General features: G+C 63.4%; 1 protein-coding gene and 1 long non-coding RNA gene across 3 annotated transcripts in view; both read left to right on the top strand.

The window, feature by feature from the left end:
- The first annotated feature begins 1485 nt into the window (after nt 1–1485).
- Nucleotides 1486–16403, top strand: part of PDE9A (phosphodiesterase 9A) — an 89132-nt gene continuing 74214 nt past the window's right edge. The window contains exon 1 of one of the 2 annotated variants that reach the window (XM_042956303.1): nt 1486–1594. In XM_042956303.1, coding sequence (XP_042812237.1) covers nt 1526–1594 — 69 coding nt within the window. In that variant the 5' untranslated portion in view covers nt 1486–1525. Of the gene's footprint in view, nt 1595–9192; nt 9302–16403 lie in introns of those variants that run through there. The other variant, XM_042956304.1, reaches the window with a different exon arrangement.
- On the top strand, nt 11561–12451 carry LOC122230494. The gene is made up of 2 exons (XR_006207476.1): nt 11561–11743; nt 12039–12451. It is a non-coding gene; the product is annotated as an uncharacterized LOC122230494 (long non-coding RNA).

Here is a 16403-nt window from a genome sequence, read left to right as displayed (position 1 = left end):
TCAAGTCTCGTGTGCCCAGGCTCTGACGTGGCCCCTTCGCTGGGCTGGAGGCCAGGGCAACGCTACGGGGACATGAAGCCACACGTGCCCGACTGTCCAAAGGCTGAGTGAGGAAGACCACTTCGCCTAAAGACGATGAGCCCCACCTTCCCTGGGGCTCCAGCCTGGCCAGTGCTCTGTGTGGCTGGGCGGGGAGGGGGGGGGAGTGGGGGGAGGTGGGGAACTCTGGAAAGCCTGGGCACCAGGCGAAAACCGGGTGGCCAGAGAAGGCAAAGGCGGTGACCGTTGGCAGTGGTCAGGCTGGCTCGGGCCGGCGTGGAGGGCGGGAGGAGCCTGTGTGCACCGGGCCCTCTCTCAAAAAGCAACACCCGGTTTTCACCAGCCCTCCCCCCATCGGGTTCCCACTGGGAGATCCCAGAGAACTGGGAGCCACAAAGGAGCCCCCACTGTGGTCTGCAGATCACTCGCTGCCTGAAATCCCTTCTCTTTCCCTCCTGCCTTTCCCACACTCCCTGTAGCCACGAACCAGGTGTGGGGAGGGTGGGCAGAACAGCGCGGAAACCAGCACAGAGCCGGTGGCTGGGTAATCCTCACTCTGGCTCCAGTAAGGACAGAAATAAAATTGCCATTTCAGCTCTGGGTGCAGCTGGGAGAGGCTGTCAGTCCCGAGGATGTACGGAAAACTTAGGCGAGGGACGTGCATGAATGAGAAGCAACTTTTCTCATTTCCTCGTCAAATTAGGCGAGGATAGCAATCGCAGCAGGGGGAGGCTGAACCCGGGGGAGGTGCCCGATGTGAAACGGGGGCCGGGGTTGGCTAATGACTGCAGGTAGCCTGGGGGGGGGGGTGCCCCCAGTCCCTGATGTGTTTGATTAGCCACCTGGGGCAAAGGAGTCACTATGGGCAACTGTCCGTGTGGGGAGGTGACCAGCCTGCAGCCAGAGGGGGTCGCTATGGGATTTTCTGGCCGGCAGAGGGGTGACCAGCCGGCAGCTAGAGGGGGTTACTGTGGGAATCTGGTCACGTGGGGAGGTGACCAGCCTGCAGCCAGAGGGGTCACTCTAAATGGGCACCTGTCCAGAGGTCACTTGGAGATAGGCTTCTCTCTTGGCCTGGTCCCCAAGGAGGCTGGAGTCAAGCGGAAGAAGAGGGGGTGTGCCCTAATGTGGGAAGGGAGGGAAGAGGGAGGAGGGAAGAGGTGGGAGGAGGAGGGAGGGAAGGGGAGGAATCGGGAGGGAGGGGGAGGGGGAGGCGGGAGAGAGGAGGTGGGAGGGAAACGGGGGAAGGAGGAGGGGGCGGAGGGAGGAGGGGGGAGGCCGAGGCCGGAGGCGGAGCACGAGCCTAGACGCGCGCGCCAGAGGCGGCGGCAGAGCCCGCACCGGTGCGGCGCGGCGCTCTGGTTGGCTGGTCTCCTCCTCCCTCCCGCCGCCGCCCCCTCCTCCCTCCCACTCCCCGCCCTCCCCGCGGCGGCTGGCGTCGAGAAAGTACAGTAAAAAGTCCAAGTGCAGCCGCTCGGCGCACAAGATGGGGTCCGGCTCCTCCAGCTACCGGCCCAAGGCCATCTACTTGGACATCGATGGGCGCATTCAGAAGGTAGCCTCCTCCCCGCCCTTGCAGCCCCCGCTGGGTGCCCCCACCCCTGTGCTCCGTCCGCGCCCCCCACCCCCCTCCCCCCGTCAGCGCCGTGGCCCTGGGATCCCGGGCCGTGGCCCCTCCCCGGGTGAAGGGCGACGCCCCCACCCCTGTGCTCCGTCCGCGCCCCCCACCCCCCTCCCCCCGTCAGCGCCGTGGCCCTGGGATCCCGGGCCGTGGCCCCTCCCCGGGTGAAGGGCGACGCCCCCACCCCTGTGCTCCGTCCGCGCCCCCCACCCCCCTCCCCCCGTCAGCGCCGTGGCCCTGGGATCCCGGGCCGTGGCCCCTCCCCGGGTGAAGGGCGACGCCCCCACCCCTGTGCTCCGTCCGCGCCCCCACCCCCCTCCCCCCGTCAGCGCCGTGGCCCTGGGATCCCGGGCCGTGGCCCCTCCCCGGGTGAAGGGCGACGCGCGGGGGGGGGGGGGGGGGGGTCGCCGCGGCGGGTGGGGGACCGTCGTCTGTGCGTCCGCGCGTGGTGGGTCCGGGCTGCAGCCTCTGACAACTTGGGCTGGGGGACGGCGGGGCCCTGCGGAGCTGGCATCCCCACGCCTCGGGCCCCGTGGAAAGGGGACGACCCACGCGGGGGTATTTTTTCCGCCTCATGGGCAGAGCTTTCTCTGTAACAGATCCCATCCGGTTGAGTTTGCATGTTCAGAGGGCTGGTACGTTAAGCCTTTCATTTCGCTCCAAACGACCCCGAAGCAGACACCGCCGAGCCAGTGGGCAGCGATGGGCAGCCCTGGGGGATGTGTCCCCGCGCAGGGATGGTGACCGTGGCACTGAGGGTGACCGAGTGTGCCGCCACCCCCCCACCCCCGGCCAGTAGCAGTGCCTCCTGCCCAGTGGGGAGCAGGTGCAGAGGGGGGATGGGGGTCTTAGAGAGAAGGGACCCTCGTACCTGCCCCCACTCCCTCCGTGTCCCCTCCCAGGCAGGCGGTCAGCTCTGACCGCAAAGGGGGCTCCCTGAGGCTGCTGATCCCCTCCCCCCCACAAAGCGACAGGCTCTGTGGTCCCTCTGCCCTTCTCTGGAGACATGAAGCCCTCCAGATGTCCAGTGACCCTAACCAACTTGAGTCTCATAGGAGAGGCTTCTGGGACAGACCCCCCCCCCCTTTGTCCCGGGTCCCTCCCTTTCTAAACCCCTGGCCTGAGCCCAGAGAGTCCTGGACCCGTGCCTCTGATTGGCAGAGAGGGACAATAAGAAAGCTGGCTTGGAGGGGGGATTTTCAGCTCTTCCTGAAGGCCCCGGGGGAGGGGGGGAAGCCACCGTGAGGCAATGACTTCCATTCTTCAGCTGCACATTTCACGAAAGCCCCCCTAGCTGCCGTCTCTCCCCTTCTCTTCTCCAGGACCCCCCACCCCCACCCCTGCCAGGAAGCCAGGGGAGGGTGCCCCCACCAGTCACGGAGTAGGCAGGGGGCAGGAGAGGGTCTCTCCGAGAGATCCGGAGTGCCTCTGCCAGCTTGCCAACAAGCCACCCTCACTGCCACTGTCCCCATGTCCGTCCCGGGGACGTGAGGACCCACCCTTCCCCCACCCCAGCCCGCCCTGGTCGAATCAGAGAGCAGGGAACAGGAAGCATCTGCAAGGGCAGGCTGGCAACCCTCTCGTTTCATGAGCGCTGGGCAGGTGGTCAGGACGGACCTCCGGCCCCCCGACTTCCAGGACTAGGCGTTTGCCGGACCGCTCAGGAGCCTCAACGGCCTCCTCAGAGGAAGAAACGGCCCCACTTCAGGCGCACGCACACGCAGCCCCACACACGCACTTACACGCGTGCACGCGTGCTTCCACGCACAACGTGCGCACGAAACCATGCGTGCACACGGCACACACGTGCACAAACACAAACCCGCACACCCGCCTGCACACACACGAGCACACGCTCTCCCGCCCTGCCGGATGAGACTTCTCTGAGGCCGGCCCCCTCGATCTTTCGAAAGAGGGGAGATGAGACCCTGCCGCCGGGTCAGCACTGACAGCTTCTCCCCCAGAGCTTCCCAAAGGTCTCCCCGAGAAGCTGGACCGGAAGCGGGTGAAAAGCGGAAGGCAGGTGTCGGAGGGTGCGAGGGGAGGGCTGAGTCTGGGGGCTCCGCCGGCGGTGCGGGCAGGCTGGCGTGCAGGAGCCGACGCACCTGGGGTGGGGGCGACTTCCAGAAGGCAGCCCTTGAAGGCACACCCGCCCTCAGGAGCGGGGAGGCCGCGGCCTCCTAGGGGCCCGATCTGCTGCCCGGGGCGGCTCCACCCCTTCCCGTGGTTCTGAGCAAGTCCCCCCGCGGCGGAGCTGGCCTCCGCATCCGAAAAGTGGGACAATCGCATCTGCTTTAGAGACTGGCCTGGGAAGCAGCAAGAGCGGGCGGCCAGAGCGCCTGGGGCTGCGGGACCAGGGTGGGCATCAGGCGCCCACCCCCGGCTCCGGCCACGAACGGCCTCTGGCCGCGGCGCGCAGGGGAGGGGAAGTGCGGGCAGACGTCTGCAGCCCCTGTTACTGTTCCTCGACCTTGCTCGGAGCGCTCTGCCTTTGCCCTTGACGCTGTCGGAGGCTCGGCTGGACTTGCAGCCCTGGGCAGAGCCGACGCATTTGGGGTTTCCAGGCACGTGCCGGAAAATGACAATGGGCCACTCACCGCACGCCCAGCAGCACCGTGGGGACGTCAGACGTCTCTGCCGAGAGCATTTCCAGCGGTGTTTTCTGTGGCTGCGCCCTCCTTCCTTAAGGTCACAGGCGCCCGGTTGATTCTGAAAGGTCCCCGCGTGCTGGCCGCGCTCTGTCTCCCTTTAACCCAGCAGAGCTCTTCTCCCCCACCGAAGGCCGTGGACACAGACCCCACGTTGCTTCCAAGGGAAAGCGTGATGGGGGGACGGGGGAGGGTTGAGGCGCGTGTCTTCTGGCGTTTGCGCTGCTTTGCCCCCCTGGTCATCAGTCCCGTGGCTCCGCCTTATTTCTGCCCTGTGCTCCGCGACTCACCCGGCTCTTGGTCACTGCACGCTCCCCCCAGAGAGGGCACTGATGCAGGGGAAGAACGCCCCCAGCAGTGACCCCCACAGATAGAACCGGGTCCAACAGAGCTTAGGGGGATGGTCCGGAGTTGTCCGAAGGGAGGCCGCCTTCCCTGTCCTGGGGTGATGAGGCTGGGGCGTCTCAGGTGCCCGGTGACACCGTTGCAGCCATCGGATAGTTGGTTCAGTGCTTTTTGACATGAAGGCAACTCCAGACGCGCCCGTCACATACAGTCCCCGGGGCATACAGTGTGACAACAGCAGTGGGAACCGGGGGGATCCTCGGACCACCTTGGGGAATCGATCTTTCGCCTGCGAGCTTCCCTTCAGAGGCTGTGCACAGTGGGCTCGGAGGGCACAGGTGGCTTCTGCTTGGGGCCCGCGCCCCTCCTGCCCCCCCCCCCACACACACACAAAGGCAGCACACAGAGCCAGGCCGACCGCGGGCCACACTCTCAGAGCCTCACCCCTCTGTCCACATGCCCTGGGCGCGGTCCTTAACCTCTCCGTAAGGTGCGCGAACCTCCAGTGCCGCTTGACGTAGAATCAACGGGACAAGGCGAGTCACTTAGCCCGCTGTCCGGACGAGCTGTTGAACAGCTACCGTGTGCTGAGCGCTGGGTCCGGTGTGACCGTGACACCCACGATGCCGTTCCCCCGGTGATGGCCTCACAAATAGGCAACCACAGCTGCCGCAGGGCGCCCCAGGACGGACAGAAGGACACGGGGGCGGGGCAGGACGTGGGGGGCTTAATGGATACGTTCCCTTCCCCCACTCCGAGCCATTGCATTCTTGTCCCAGCCTCACCGCAGCTGGGACCCCAGCCTCACTCTGAACCTGGAGCCCAGGTCCCCAGAAGCAAACGGCCGCTTGACTTGGTGAAGCTGTGTCTACTCTAAAACGAGGGAACAAATGAGAAAACCCGAAAGCGGAGAGCGGTGTTGGAAAGTTGTTCTAGTATCTGTGAGAGACTGTGCTGGGTTCACCGATTGCGGTCGCCCCACCCGCTGACTGCGGTCCCTCCGCCCCAGTGCACCCGGCTGTCGTCCCTTCTCACCAGGAGCCGTGGTCCCCAGAGCCTGGGCCTGCAGTGCCTGGGTCCCGTTGAGTCCCTGCGGTTTCCTCTGCGGCCAGGCCTCCAACAGCCCTGCCCGCCGTCCCTCTCCCCGCTGCCTGCCTCCCTGTGCCCGCCCCCCGCCCTGCTCCAGCCCTGCACCCTCCAAGGGACTCCAGGCTCCTCTGCCTTCCTTTCTTGCCTTGGGCACAAACAGCTACTACACTTCTTTAGGGAAACCCCACCTTCTCTTTTGCGAAACGTGGAGCTGCCCCCTGCCCCCCCCCCCGCATGTGGTCAACACAGCCAGGCCCGGAGACCCCCTTTGGGGTATCTCCCCCCTTCCTGGAAAATATGTCTGTCTTGCCACCTGGCAGAGCCTGGTGAAATTGTCCTTTGGAATCCGAGATGTGTGCCCTGCCCTGCCCACGTGCAGAGCCGACGACGGAGGGGCCTCCGCTCCATTTTGCAGGACCACGTCCACTGGCCGCGCGACCCCTCGTGAGTTCTCGGGGCCTGGGCGCCACTGTTACCCCTGCACAACCGCCAGGTGACGGCGACTCCCCGTGGCCATCCTCCAGTGCAGTCTGCTTCTCTTCCTTTAAGTGTTTGTAACTTAACGATATTTAAGTGGATACTTGAAATGGTAACATAAGCTAATCGCCAAGTTCGGAGACGCCCAGGTTCGGAGAGGGTCTCCAGCAGGAGATGGTCTGGTAGTGATGGGGGAGGAGGCGTTTTGCCTCCAGCTCTGTCCCCCTGGGCTTGTGATGACCCCTCTGTCTCCAGCTGGGTGGGAGCTGGGAGGGGGGGATGTAACAAGAACGGGGGTGTCCGGTCTCTTACTGGACAAGTAGATCGACTGGACACCTCTCGGAGAGGAGGCCTGTCCAATCCTGTCTAGTCCGAGGGCACCGACGAGTCAGGGAACCACTGGTCTCCCTCCCCCTTCCCATTCGCCATGGCCCGAAGGTCTCTTAAACAGAAGGACGCGGAGATCTCTCAGACAGCCTGCAGCTCACCCTGTCTTGGAGGGGTGACCGCACAGAGTGGCGAGGACCACGGGCCCCGCAGACCCGGCTCTGTCGCTTGACTGCCAGGAAGCCCGAGGGAAGTCGCCTTCTCCTTGGTACGGCGGGCACGGCAGAGGCGCCCCCATGGGGTGACCGCGGATGGCACCAAGTGACAGGCAGAGTGCCCAGGACGGAGCCCGCTCTGCAGGGAGGCTCACGTCCTGTCCTGATAGCAGCCCCCGGCCCGGCACCCCTCCCCCCGCCACCCCCTGCCCCTCCCTCTCCCCTGGGAGACCGCGGCAGGAGCCGAAGCAGCACTCTTGTCACTTGTCCGCATCTCTGTGAGGCCACCGCAAGCCCGAACTCAGCCCCCAGGACCCCGGATGCCTGCTGGAAACACGACCCCTGGAGCCCCGAGCGGCCTGGGCCAGCGGCCTCCCCGGGGCCGCCGTGGCCTCAAACACGTGCGGAGCACAGCTCTGGTCTTCAGGGAAGGAAAGCAAGGGCAGAGGAAGGGCTTGGTGTCCCATCAGACAGCTCACGTGACTTGCAAATGAAAGATGAATCAGGGACACGGCCAAGCCGCCGATGTCAGTGCCGTTGATGGGGAGCCCAGGGCCCAGCCCGGCGGTGGGACGGCAGGGACGGGGGGGGGGGGGGGCACAGGCAGCCGTGGCTCCCTGGAGGCTGGGTCCCCACACCCTGGCTTTGCCTCCTGGGAGTGGTGGGCACGTCCCCAAGGCCCTTCCCCCAGCAAAAGGCACAGGCTGAGCCTCCTACATCCAGCCCCCGCTTCCTCGGCTGCAGATGACCCAGCGGCAGCACTACTGGGAACTGGGGCAGGTCTTTGGCTGGAAGGGATAAGAGAGTCCCCGGAAGACGCGGAGGGCCCCCCAAGTATCCACCTCGACAGCAACCCGCCAGCTGATCTTGCCCCTAGGAAGGATGTCCCTGCACGTCCTAACTCCCCCCTCGGGCATGCGGACGACGAGCTGAGAGGCGGCCGCCTCGAGGCACATCCAGGCCCAACATTCCCATCCTCTGCGGAGGCACGAGCTCCAGGCCGCAGGACCGCTCGAAGCCGGCGTGGTTTGCAAGTTAGCGACCCCGGCCCCGAACTGGAGCTGGACCCACAGCCTCTTACTCGGCTCCCGGGGCCGTCTCCTCCCGCTTGGTGGTCGAGTGTCTGCGTTCCCAGGGTTCCGGATCTTTCTGAGCAAAAAATATCCTAAGCGCGCACGTCAAGAGCCACCTGCGGGAGCGCGAGGAGCACGCGGCGTCTCTCCCCGGGTGTGTTGGGCACGCGGCCACGTGGCGGGAGATGGCCCCAGACGGTTGCAACCTCAAAAAAACAAATGTCTGTAGTTGACGGTGTGGTTCGTTTGCCTTGAGCGCACCCTCCCTGTCCTTCTGTCCCCCCTCGCCCCCACCGCAGTACCACGCCTGCTCCCCGAATCCCCAAACTGATCGCCCGAGGGGAGCGTTTGCCTGAACAGAAGCAGTACCCCTAAAAACACGGTCTAGAGCGTTAAAGTAGAGCCAGAAAGTCTCATCGAGTTAGCTTTAGGTGCCCTGCGTGACTTTTTTTTTTTAAATTATAGCAAAATACATATAAAATTGGGGGCGCCTGGGTGGCTCAGTCGGTTAAGCGTCCGACGCTTGATCTCGGCTCAGGTCACGATCCCAGCGTTTGTGGGATCGAGCCCTGCATCAGGCTCTGCGCTCACAGCACAGAGCCTGCTTGGGACTCTCTCACACATGCGCGCCCTCTCAAAATAAATAAGTCAACTTAAGAAAATATGTATAAAAGTTATGATCTTAACCACTCCTGGCTGTGGAGCTCTGGGGCATGAAACAGAGTCACAGTCAGGTCACCAGCATCCCCACCGACCATCCTCCCCGACCGAAACTGTGTCCCGAGTACATGCCGCTTCCCCAGCCCCCGGCGCCCACCTTCTGCTCCGTCTCCGTGGATCTGACTCTCCGGGCCCCTCGGACGAATGGAATCAGTCCTTGCCCTTCTGTGCCTGGTGCGTTTCCCTGAGCACGATGTCCTCGGGGTCCGTCCACGTTGTGGCATGGGTCCGCTTCCTGACTTCTTAAGACTGAATAACATCCCCCCGCGTGTATGGCCCACGTTCTGTCTCTCGGTTCCACTCTCGGTGAACCTGCCTGACGGTCTTTCAACCTCTGTCGTTTCCCTTCTTTCCTCAGCGTGCAAAGCGCGGGCCATGCTGTGGTGGCACTCTTATTGTCTTTTCTGAAAAGCAGTGTCCTCCCCAAAGCCCTCCGCCGTTTCCTGGCCGCAGTTGCGTTAATCGAGGACGTGGTGTGTGCTGTGGCCGTGAAGGGTGACATGTTATAGGCAGGGACGGTAAACAGTTCGGGGAGGGTGGGCGCTTCTCAGATTCAGTGACGCTCTGTCCACGTACCGACATTATGATGTCACAGTCCAGAGCCCGGATTCTGGGGCACGCAGGCAAGTTCCTTACGTGCCTCGGTGGCTCCATCCGTGAAGGGGGGTGGAGGGAGCGTCTCCCTCGGGGGTCGTTCGGATGAGACACAGGACTGTGTGTCCAGGGCCGAAGCAGGGCCAGTCCGTGGTGAGTGCCGCGTAGAGCCCTCGCCGCTTGTATTGATCTGTTGAGAGTTTATCTATTCACGCTGCGGACGGAAGGCAGTCAGGTGCCCGTGTCTTGTTGGGAGGGCCTCGCCAAGACCCCCGGCTTCCCGCTGCGGGGCGGCAGGTGGCTCCCGGGCAGCTGGCCGTCAGTCCCCGCGCCCGGCCCGTGTCCAGGCGCGCTCTGTGACATGCAGAGATGCTTCCCGCCCAGGGACACCGTGCTTCCCGGGGCAGCCCTACATCCACCCTCCTGCCCCCCAGCCTTCTCACCGAAGAGAGGACCCACACTTGCCTTTCCTTTCTCTTCTCGCCAGTCCAGAGGTGGGGCCCCGGGATTGCGGAGAGGAGGGAGGGCGGGCGGGGTGGCCGCTGACCCTGCCACGCCTGCTGCTCAGGATGAACGGGGACAGCCTGCCCCCCCCCCCCACCGGCCGCATTAGGGCTCCAGGCTCCAGCTTCATTGATTTGCCGGAAGGGGTGTGGATGCCACAAGCACTCAACAGTAATTGTGCTGTTGAAGCGAGCAGGGCTCGGGCTCACGGTGTGTGGCTGGTCGCTGCCCGGGCTGCCCGCGGGGGGCTGCTGGCCACACCTCCCCCCACGGGCCCCTGGCCCCCCATGTGCAGCCCGGGGGAGCACCTCAGCCCTGGGAGAGATGGGAGGTGCTTCGGGGAAACAAAGTCAGAGCCTACCCGTGCAGTGGCGGGAGTTAGCGGGACCTGGTACGTTCCCCGCTCCGTTTAGCCCAGAACACGGCCGTGAGGAAAAGCTGCCACCCTGTCCTGCGATCGGCACCACCAAAGGGACGGTCAGGGTAACGGGCATGGTGTCCAGATGGAGTCTGGTCACCCTGGAGGCCAGTCGCCCACTGGGCCGATTTGTTTTGTAAGCAGAACGGTTAACGGAGCCCTGGAGCCCGGTGATTCAGGCTCTTTATCCTCCCAGCTTCTGCCTTCCGGGTGTTTTTTTTTTTAACTTTTATAGTCTTACGAATGCCAGAGAGAGAGGCAGCACCCAGTACTGCTGACATTATCCTCTAGAATCTTCAATCACGTTAAATTTACATTCGCAAGAGCGGCTAACCCCCTGGGTGCTTATGGAAAGGCTGGCTGTCCACCGAAGCCGCTGGGGGCTGGGCGTGGCTGGGGAGCCTGAGCCATTTCCAAAGTGCTGGGGGGAGGCCCCCAAAATGATGTCTTCGCCCAGAGTCGCGTTATATAAACTTCACACAGAGAACAGTTAAGATGTGAGCAGTGCTTAAAGGTTCGTACATCCCCTCAGATCTCTAGAAGCTTCTGAAGCCTAAGACGTCCTACCAGCACTGCGGAGAACAGAAAATCCGGAGCTCAGAACAGACACCAGAAGGGCTGGGAAACAGGACTCCAGAGATGGCCGTGGCCTACGGAGCCCTTAGAACTTCAGACTCCGCCCTCGAGCCGCCAGGGTGCAGGGCTGTGGTCCCATCCCAGCGTGAATTTGATCCCATTTTGTGGGTGTTGTTTGGAAGGCTGAGCCCTAAGCAGCAGAGGAGGGAGATGGCCTCTGTGCCCCCCCACCTGGCAAAGCCAGCCCAGAAAATTCCAAGGAGCCGGGGTCCAGAGAGGAGCTTCCCCTAGCAGAGGAGTGAGTAGGGAAGTGTAGCAGCAGTGAATTCCGCGCCCCCGCAAATATTTCTGGAAGCTTCTGGAAGCGGTGCCGGGTGGCCCGGGGCTGAGCAGGTGAAGGAGGTGGGGCATCAGCCTCGGGGCGCTGCGTGGACACGTGGGCAGGTGGGCAGGTAGTATGAAGGTCGGCGGGAGGTAGGGGGAGGCGCTGAGAAGCGACAGGTGGGTGGGGAGAGGGCTTTCTTGGAGTCAGAATCAGACCTGCCCCCCAGGTGCTGCCTGTGTTAGAGCCCTAATCAGTGTCGCCAGTGCTAACGCCGTGGCCCTGAACGAGCCTGGAGGGCTGTGGCTGGGCGCGCCGGCTCCCACGGGCTCCTGTTCTGAAGGTATAGACGCGTCACAGGCCACCCCACACCCTGCGCCCCACCTCTTGCCCGGAGCACCCTGTTTCTTCCAGCTAGCTTCCTGGCCTGCAGCTTCCCCCCCCAGGGCTTCCCCTGAAGCCCGGAGCCTCCCCAGGGATGGGGACCCTGGGTCTCCTGGGTGTTGGTGCGGGAGCAGCCGAGGCCGCAGGCTGGATGCAGAGCCCCTGACTCCCCAGTGTGGGTTTCTGATTCGGCCTCAGCCCCTGCAGTGAGCCCTTGTGCGTCCTCCAGAGGGATCCAGGAGCAGGCAGCTTGAGAGGACGCCCTGGAGCGAGGCGGGTCCAGGCAGCAAACGGACCCCTCCTAAGGGCCAGGCTCTCCTTCTGGAAGAAAAAGTCGGGGAGCTGGCGGCTTTCACGCAGCTGCTGTGAGCCCCAGGCATCAAACTAAACGGTGAGCCGCGTGCGGGCCTTTGGCTCTGCGGGACTGCAGAGACACGGCCCCCGGCTGAGGTTCCATCGCGGTGACAGGCCACCCCCAGAGTCCCATGGCGTTGAGCAGAAACCCTGACCTTTGCAGGGACGTGTGGCAGCCACCCAGGAGGCACGGGGCGTTTCAGCCTGGCGGGTGGAGGACAAGAAGCAGGGCCGGGGGGCCACTCCAGCCACCTCGGCGGCAGGCACGCAGCCCGCTGGGACCAGCGCGAGGCCCCTGCCGCCCACACCCAGAGACACTTGTTTTCTGGCAGGAAAACCATCCTCGATTTTTCTAATGAAATCTCAAGGTCATGAAAAGGAAAGGGAAAAGAGGAGACCCCGGACGCAGGAAGGAGGGACTCCTCCCCCGTGCAGATGAGGGCTTCTGGATCCCTCCACTCCGGTGGCCACCCAGCTGCCCACTTTCTCCCACGTCTCCGATTTCCACGCCTTGGCCTCGGCTCACCAGGGTGGCTGGGTGAGGGCGTCTGGCCCCGCCTGCCCGCGCTGTCCCCTCCCTGTGCCGCTGCCCGCGTCGTCCTCAGCTCGTGACTGATGCCGGATGAGCTGTCCCCATCCTAACCTCCAGTCCTTCTGGGAGTATTACAGTTATTTCAAAGAGGATTTAAAGTTATATTTGGAGGAGCGTCATGAAAAAGAACTTTGAATAAAAACATGCCCCTGCCTCCGTTTGCCTGCCTTCCGCGCCGGCAACAGAGTGGCCTTGTAGAGGGAGCGGTGTGGCGCAGGACGGTCCCCGTGGCGTCACTAGCGGGAGGGAGCGGGGTTTGCCCGAGGCCGGCCCCCCGGAAGGTGGACGGGAGGACAGAAAAATGTGACCCGCTTCTCCGGGTCGTCCTGGGCTGTCTCTGCTCACGGAAGCTGTGGGTTCCAGGTTCCATGCGAGTTCGGGCCATCGTGTGTCTGGAGGCGGCCAGAGGTGGTGAGTGATTTCTGGGGTTCCGTGAAAATACTTGGATAAGGAGAGAATGATGGTGCGCGGATTCCTCTCGAGAGAAGCCGCGGTCCCTTGTGTGATGCCCGGGAAGGAGGCTGGAGCAGGAAGGGGCGTGAGCCTTCCGCCTTGACGGGTTCTCCTCAAAGGGCTGCAGGACCCGGATCCCCAGGGTTTGCGCCCCGCTCCTGACCTCAGAGCCAACACCTGCCATTCGGCCAAGGCCTCTGGGACACCGTGCAGGACCCGCTTCCCGCGAACAGCCCCTCCGCCCGCGCACTTCTGCCTCCCCCCTCCCCCGCCCCGATTTCATTCCTGCCGGGAGAGACAATGGAAGTGATGCCGCTCGCTCGCTTTCCAAGGTGCCAGAGCTCGGGGTCTCCCTGGGGAGGGTTATCCTGACTCCCAGGCTAGGTCTGGTTGCCACAGGGCTTCCCCACGTCTTTTCACCCTGCCCCGCCACCCCCTCGCCCCTCCCGGATGCGGCTGCGGGCTGCAGGCTGGGGGTCTCCCGTGGGTGGCCCTCCTCGCGGCCCCTGCCCCCGGGCACGAAGGAGCCCTGGGGGACAAGGGTGCAGGTCGGGCCGGAGAGCCAGGCAGGGGCCCAGTGAGGGGACACAGGACGGTAGGGCACCCTTGAATGAGACCCCAGAAGTAAAGCAGTTGTCCACGGAAGAGACACCTTCAGAAATGTCCCCACACAAAACAGTCCTTGGAGGGGGACTCCACCCCCACACATTTCTTACCCGTTCGGCTGTCTGCTCTTTGCATTTTCCGTCCCCTGTGGTCCGTTATTTATCACGGCGGAGACTGGCCTCAGACACCAGAAGTAGAAAACAAAACAGAGCAAGCCGGAGACTGACACGAGGGGTGAATGGATCGGCCATGACAAATGGGTTCAGCGCGGAGGGGGCCGCGGGCCCTCGCAGACACAGGCGCAGGGAGAGGGGCCCTGAAATCCTGCCGAGCCCAGGCCCGGAGCCCTAGCTGGAGGGCTGTTTAGACGGTCTGGGCGGCCGTGTCCTGCTGATGAACATTGTCAACCAGGACAGGAGTTCCCGTGGATCCCCAGGCTGCTCTTGTCCGGCCTCCCCGCCCAGGCCCCCGTCGGCCCCTCCGGGAGGGGAGGGGCGGGGGGACAAGGTGATGGGTCCCCTCTCTGGAATCCGGCCCCCCCCCGGCCCCTCCTGGGGTGCGCCCCAGTCATATCCGCACTCCGTGCCTCACGCAGCCTCAAGGATTCCTATTCTCTGCAAAGAGAGTCCAGTCTTAGGATGGAGGCCAAGGACACAACGGCTCCTGGGCCGACACCAGCGCATTCCCGCTGTCAGCGTCACTGAAAACAGCACCGGTTTATCCTCTCGCGGTTCTGGAGGCCAGAGTCCAGGATCAGCACCACGGGACCTCCCTCAAGATGCTGGCAGAGCTCCCCCCCTGCCCCCCGAGGCTCTAGAGGGAAGCGTTCTTCGCTGCCTCCTACTTCGGGGGCCGTCAGCACCCTTTGGCTCGTGGCCACACGCTCCAGCACCTCCCGAACTCTCTGTCTTCACACCGCTCCTCCTGTGTCCCCTGTCCCTCTCTGCGGCCTCACCATTCGGGGGTTTCCCATACGGCCCATCCGGAGAATCCGGGCTCATCTCTTCCCAGGATCCCCAATCTTACCGCATCTGCTGAGGCTTTGCCTCGGAGGGCGGAGAAGGACGCCACAGGGCTCTTAGCCGCCCAGTTGTACGTGTTTCCGGCCTCGGATTAAACCACAGGCCCTTGTCTCCAAGGCTCCTCACATAACGGCCGTTCCCCGAAGCCGGCGGGATCATCGGTCTGGAGCACGGACGGGGCGCAGTGGGGCGGTCGCGCCTTCCCTGCACCTGCGGCCCGGTGCCTCGTGCTCCTTGTGGCCTCCCGTCCCTCAAGGCCGGCCCTCCTTCACAGATGGGTCACATCTGCCTTTATTTGTGCGTGTGATGACGTCACTGCCTCCCCTGCCTGCCGGCTGCCCGCACACTCCAAGCAGGGTCCTACATTTCTGTCTACTCTACTCCCACACCAAATTTTGCTGTTCATTTTGACGGAGTTAACTCATGCCGTGCTGAGCAAACGTGCCTCCAGACCCGTTCGCTTAACAGACGAGAGGGCCCCCCGTGCGTGCACGGGAGCCGAGAGGAGATGCCTGGTGGGCCGTTAGCCGTGCGCCCGCCCCCCAGCCCCCTCCGCCACCGTGGCCCCGCTTGCTTATCCGGCAGCCCTGGGATCAGCAGACTGCAGTTTGCATCTGGCACAGACACGCGTGTAGCTGCGGGATCCTGACCCTCGGATTCCACACCTGCGCCACGGGGATAGTCCCTGCCTAGCACACCTTCGTCTCGCGCCCACAACGTAGCAGGGATTTGCAAGTATGTTACCAGGGCGACCAGTGTCTCGTCTTCCCCGTGTTGCAGATGAGGACAGCGTGCCCACCGACCCCAGGGCGCGTCAGAGGCAGCGCTGGGGCTGAACCGGGGAGGCTGGCTTCGGGTGCCGCGCGCCACAGCACAGACCTCAGGGAAAGGTCTACCCATGGGGTGCGAGGGTCACTCCGGCCCTCGGGCTCGGTGCGGCGACCGCCCCGTGGGGGCCTCCCGGCACCTCGAGGCACGCGGAGCTGTATTACCCCCACTGTGAGGATGAGAGGGCCCTGCAGGGGCAGGGAGGGTGGTATTTGGGGGACTCCCCTTGTGTTTGCTCCCAGCTAGCCCTCCCACCATTCCGGGAGACTTTGGGCCGCGTCCGAGGGCGGTCGTCAGTATTTCCGGGTGTCCTTCGTCACCCTGAGCCGTCGCGTCCTCACCCCTCCCCGCCGACCATCGCCCCTCTGCCGGACACTCACGCATGCCCTTCCCCTCCATCGCCGCTCCCTCGCTGTGTGACTCTGGAAAAGTTCCTGACGCTCTCTGAGCCTTCCCATCTACAAAACAGGAAGAAGGATACCCACCCTCAAGGGTACTTTAAGGACCAAAGGTTATGAGCGTTCTTCACCAAATCGCGCAGGGAAAGGAAAGGGGACCGTGTCTCGCACACTCACACGCGTGTTTGTTTTCAATTCGGGATCCGAACCTGGCCCACACATTGTATTTATTTGCGGTCTCCCTAAGTCTCTTCCTATCCGCGTGTTTCGTGCCCTTTACGTTCCTTGCCATTTATTTGGAGATGAACGCTTGCTACTTCTGATCCTTAAAGACACAGACACGGATACAGGCCCGGATACAGACCCAGATCTAGAAATACAGATGCACCTGTAGCTATGACGCCCCGAAGGATGATAAGGGAGATTGTTGTTCGTTTTCCTTCCATGTGGAATATCGCCCCGTGGCTGTCTTGAACCGTAAGAAAGGATCCCGTAGGTTAGGGATCCACGCTGAAGTCCATACAGATGAAGCCATATGTCTACCCTGGGTTTTCAGTCACCCCGCGGGGGAGATGTCGGGGTGCAGATGACTCGGGCTGGGCCTGTGCTGGTGGCCGTGGGGGTAGGGGGCCGCGGTGGGGCTCCGCTGTCGTGCACGCTCGAACGTTTCCAGAGTACAAAACTTCTCTTCTGTAGAAGAATGTATGTAATGAGTCTGGTGCATACTTATAAATGGTAGTTTCCGCTGTTATTTTATATTCTTTTCAAACGCAGTGACCAGAAAAATACCTCCTAACT

The sequence above is a fragment of the Panthera tigris genome, chromosome C2, assembly GCF_018350195.1.
Source record: "Panthera tigris isolate Pti1 chromosome C2, P.tigris_Pti1_mat1.1, whole genome shotgun sequence".
In the NCBI taxonomy this organism is placed as follows: domain Eukaryota; kingdom Metazoa; phylum Chordata; class Mammalia; order Carnivora; family Felidae; genus Panthera; species Panthera tigris.
This window is presented reverse-complemented; position numbering and strand designations above follow the sequence as displayed.